Raw genomic sequence first — 3,963 nt, 5'->3', positions numbered from 1 at the left:
CCTGCTATTGCCAGCCTAGTAGGGCAGTGCTTGTGTGTGTGTCTTCAAATGGTGACTCCGTCCGTCCCTGCAGCAATTGGAAGAGATCTTGTTCAAGGGCACATTGGGCTCTGGTCCTGCCACTTCTGCTGTAGCACGTTTCTCACTGAGTCTGTAAATCACACCATGCAAGTACCTGCCTTCTGTTAAGCTTGAGGGACTTGTGGGGATGCAAGTTTCTTTGGGATGTCTGGGGGGAAGTGGTGTAGTATTTGTCTGACAAAAGTCACATTAAAATGCTTTTCTAACATCAACTGATCCTCCTTCTCATCTTTCAGAGTATTAGACTACTTTCCGCATAAACAAGCGATGGCTGTGGATGTAGCAATGCAGCTGTACCTGTGCTCTTCACCCTTGCGAAGAGAGAAGTGTGCCTGCAAAATTGCTCCAAAGCCGAGCAAGCCATTGCGGCCCTGCATCCAGCTGAGTAGCAAGACTGCGCTGAATGGACCAGAAGAGGCAACAAACTCCTTCACACACAACAAAGTGAAGAAGAGGGTGTCATTTGCAGATAGCAGAGGCTTCGCTCTGACAATGGTGAAGGTGTTCTCAGAGTTTGACGATCCACTAGATATTCCTTTCAACATCACCGAGCTGATAGACAACATTGTGGGCTTGACAACAGTGGAGAGGGACAGCTTTGTCCTGGATTTTGTTCAGCCCTCTGTGGACTACCTGGACTTCAGAAACCGCCTCCAGACAGACTGTGTCTGCCTCGAAAACTGTATGCTAAAGGAGCGCTCCATTGTGGGAACAGTGAAGGTGAAGAATCTAGCTTTTGAAAAGACTGTGAAAATCAGGATGACGTTTGACACCTGGAAAAACTTTGTAGATTACCCATGCCAGTATGTGAAGGATACGTACGGAGGGTCAGATCGGGACACGTTTTCCTTTGACATCAGCTTGCCTGAGGGAATTCAGTCCCATGAAAGAGTCGAGTTTGCCATCTCCTTTGAGTGCAATGGGAAGGTGTACTGGGACAGCAACAGGGGCACAAATTACAGAATCATACGGTCAGAACTGAAGTCTGCCCAGGAAGCCATCTGCCCCCCCCGGGGCCCTGACTTTGGCAGCGCCTTTGACCAGTTTGGGAGCCCTCGGTGCTCCTACGGCCTCTTTCCTGAGTGGCCCAGCTATTCGGGCTATGAGAAGCTAGGGCCTTACTATTGACCCAAGGACAAAGTCCTGATAGACTAACTGTTGCTGGCCTGTCTGCAGGCCTGGGAGCTTGTCTGAACATGAGGTGTACAGAAAGGTGGAAGAAGTATGGCTCCATGTAGCTCTGCATAAGCCTCCCAGCAAAACCAGATGTGCAGTGCTCTGCTGGCGGTGGGCTTATAGTCAGGGAAGCATCTCTGGCATAAAGAGCTGCCTTCCCTGCTTCAACTCAGATAACTGTCTCTCCAGATGCTCAAAGGACCAGGAGCTGTTGCTCGTGTGTCTCTTCAGTGCTGCTACTCCTTCTTCTACAAAGCTGCTAGTCTCCAGGGAAACACTACAGTGCTTATATCGTCTGTCCAAGCTGTGTAGTGGTGGCTGGTTTGTATTGCTTGCCTAGTGTTAAAGGCTTTTTCAAAATATGTTCTAGTATTAATTTTTAGTGGGCTGTACTTCAGCTGCACCAGTTCTCCTTGCAAAGCTGGCCCACGCCTGTTGGGGAGACAGTGGTTGGCTGGCGGGGAATGGAGCCCTCTCCTTGCACACACCCGTGTAGTGTGAGGTCCTTCCTACTGGAGGCAGAAGGGGTGTTTTGGAAATGAAAATGCAACTGTGATGACAGGAAACGTGGCCCTACAGTCTGCCATATTAGGAGATGTACGTGCCCGTGGGAGATGATCTGATATGCTTAGTCACTAGTTGTTTTATCAGCTGATCTTGAAAAACTCTCATCATACCCTTGGTGTTACCAAAAATAGAGCTTAGCTGTAGCTGTGTGGTGCTTGTAACACAGCCATGGGTTGACAGCCTTGACTGCCTTCTTCAAAGCCTTCCTGTTTCATTGATCACTTATGATTAAAGATGCTTTTTAGCTGTGATGGACATCTGAAGTCAGCTGTTGGCCATGCTGGGCACTGCAAATGCCATTCTTCCTCCTGTGGACTGTAAAACAGGGTTTTGTCCATCTGAAACCCCGAGTCTTGTGCAGGAGGCTGTGCTCAGGTGTTACAGGAGCTAAACACAAATGGGCCACACAGCTACTCTGTGTCCTGTTATAAGAAGATGACTATGTACCTACTGTGGTGGAAGTGCCTTGACTGAGAAGGGGATGGTATGTGTGATGCCAGCAATGCTTTGGAAATGACATTGCTATTTAAAAAAGATCTCCTAATGGTTTGTCGCTCCATGCCATGGACTGCTGGGCAGCTAGTGGCGTGGCACTGCTCACATGTGAGGCTGCTGTGGCTATACTGGATCAACATGCTGGGCTTCCATCGCTGTTGTAGCAGTAGCTGCCGTTTCAGCCTGTAAATGCCCAAGCTTTGCATCTCTGTGTCCATAAGCGGCTCACCCTACCTGTGCAAAGAACTAGCTGTGAGGAGCCGTGAGATGTGGGGTTATCCTGACACCACCCCTGGATGTGAAACAAATCACTGATGTGAGCCATCCCTATCTTTAGAGAGGTGGCTTGTCTTCTGGGCCTGTGCTGAGGTGAGGTGGCCGGCCTGTGCGGTGCCAAACAGCCTCACAAAGCTTCTTGCATGCTAGTTGAGCAGAATAACTTAATCCCTCAGCTCACAGGGAGAGTGCTGAATACTTTGTAGAAATAGAGGTCAAGTGAATCTTACTTTTTGTACTGCATAAGCTTTATATAATTTTTTGGGGTGCCTATAATAGCCTATGGATGGGCTGCAGAGAAGCAATGGGCTAGACTACTTAACTTTTTAAACCTAGCTTTTAATTCTGGAGACTACTGTATAAAATACTTACAAGCTGTTTTACCCTAACCTAGAAGGGATACTATGGCCACTGTTGGATGCCGAAAAGGACAAGAAGAGCTTGGAGGAAGAATAGCTAGCCTTCAACTGCTGCTTTTTCAAAACCCAACATCAATGCGTATCATCACTGTGCTTGATCGCTTAGTCCAGGTGGTAAGTCTCCTTGCTGGCCCAGAGCTCATCAGGCTTGGTTCCTCTGTTCAAGCAGCTTCCCAGGTCAGCCCTCATAACCTGTGCCTGGTCTCTCTTGAAGGGACTGTTGCCAGGTTTGGCTTGAACCTGGTTTCAAACTTAAAGCGAGTCTGAGTGACACTTCTTTTTCTTTTTTGATTTAGTGTATGGTGTTTAATGCTGTAAGACACTGACTGTAGAAGAGTCATGTCCTCCTGGCATGCTGTCATGCCTATGGAGAGCTGTTTGTGGGCCAAAACAAGGCATGTATGCGTGGGGTGCTGCGGATGGTGGTATCTCCTTATGGGCCTGTTCATTTGCAGGCTGTGGATGGGGTGTGCATAGGGAGGAACACGGAAGATAAGCTAGAAGAGCAATGCCATAAGTAAAAGCTAGGCTGGGAACTGACTATTTGACCAATAGTGGTTTAAAAGTGCTACTTGTGGCCTTTCCCCTTTTCCCTTTTTCCATTGCCAATGTGAACATAGAAGCGAGGGGGTCGCTCTCCTTGCTCTATGCCTGGAAGTGCCTTGTGGGATGTTTTGCATGTTTGTTTTTAAAAGATATTTTTGTACACAACATTCAAATGGAAAATGCACTTTATAATTGCCATGTAATGACTCTTTTAAAGCTATGGTTCTGTTTTTATCCGATTGTTAAAATAAAGGTGGAACAAAATGTTGGCTGTCTCTTGCTGCCGTCTTATTTCAATACCCATGGGGCTGGGGAGGCGATTTGGACCAGCTTCCTGCAAGTGGCCATTGGCAGGGAGGAGCACACGTCCACAGTGGACTCCGCTGCCTGAAACAGGAAAAAG

The 3,963-nt window shown here is 47.9% G+C and overlaps 1 protein-coding gene across 1 annotated transcript; it reads left to right on the top strand.

The window, feature by feature from the left end:
* Positions 1-319: 319 nt before the first annotated feature.
* PPP1R3B (protein phosphatase 1, regulatory subunit 3B) lies at positions 320-1,330 on the top strand. Its single transcript, XM_009893677.1, has one exon. It carries the CDS (start codon positions 349-351, stop codon positions 1,207-1,209), a length of 861 nt encoding a protein of 286 aa, XP_009891979.1. The 5' UTR covers positions 320-348; the 3' UTR covers positions 1,210-1,330.
* The last annotated feature ends 2,633 nt before the right edge of the window (positions 1,331-3,963 follow it).

The sequence above is a fragment of the Charadrius vociferus genome, unplaced genomic scaffold (genome assembly GCF_000708025.1).
Source record: "Charadrius vociferus isolate BGI_N301 unplaced genomic scaffold, ASM70802v2 scaffold59, whole genome shotgun sequence".
NCBI classification, from domain to species: Eukaryota; Metazoa; Chordata; class Aves; order Charadriiformes; family Charadriidae; genus Charadrius; species Charadrius vociferus.
Note: the sequence above shows the minus strand (reverse complement) of the source record. Positions and strands in the feature narration are given on the sequence as shown.

Coding starts and splice junctions, on each gene's coding strand:
- PPP1R3B (XM_009893677.1), top strand. CDS start 349: ATGGCTGTGGATGTAGCAATGCAGCTGTACCTGTGCTCTTCACCCTTG.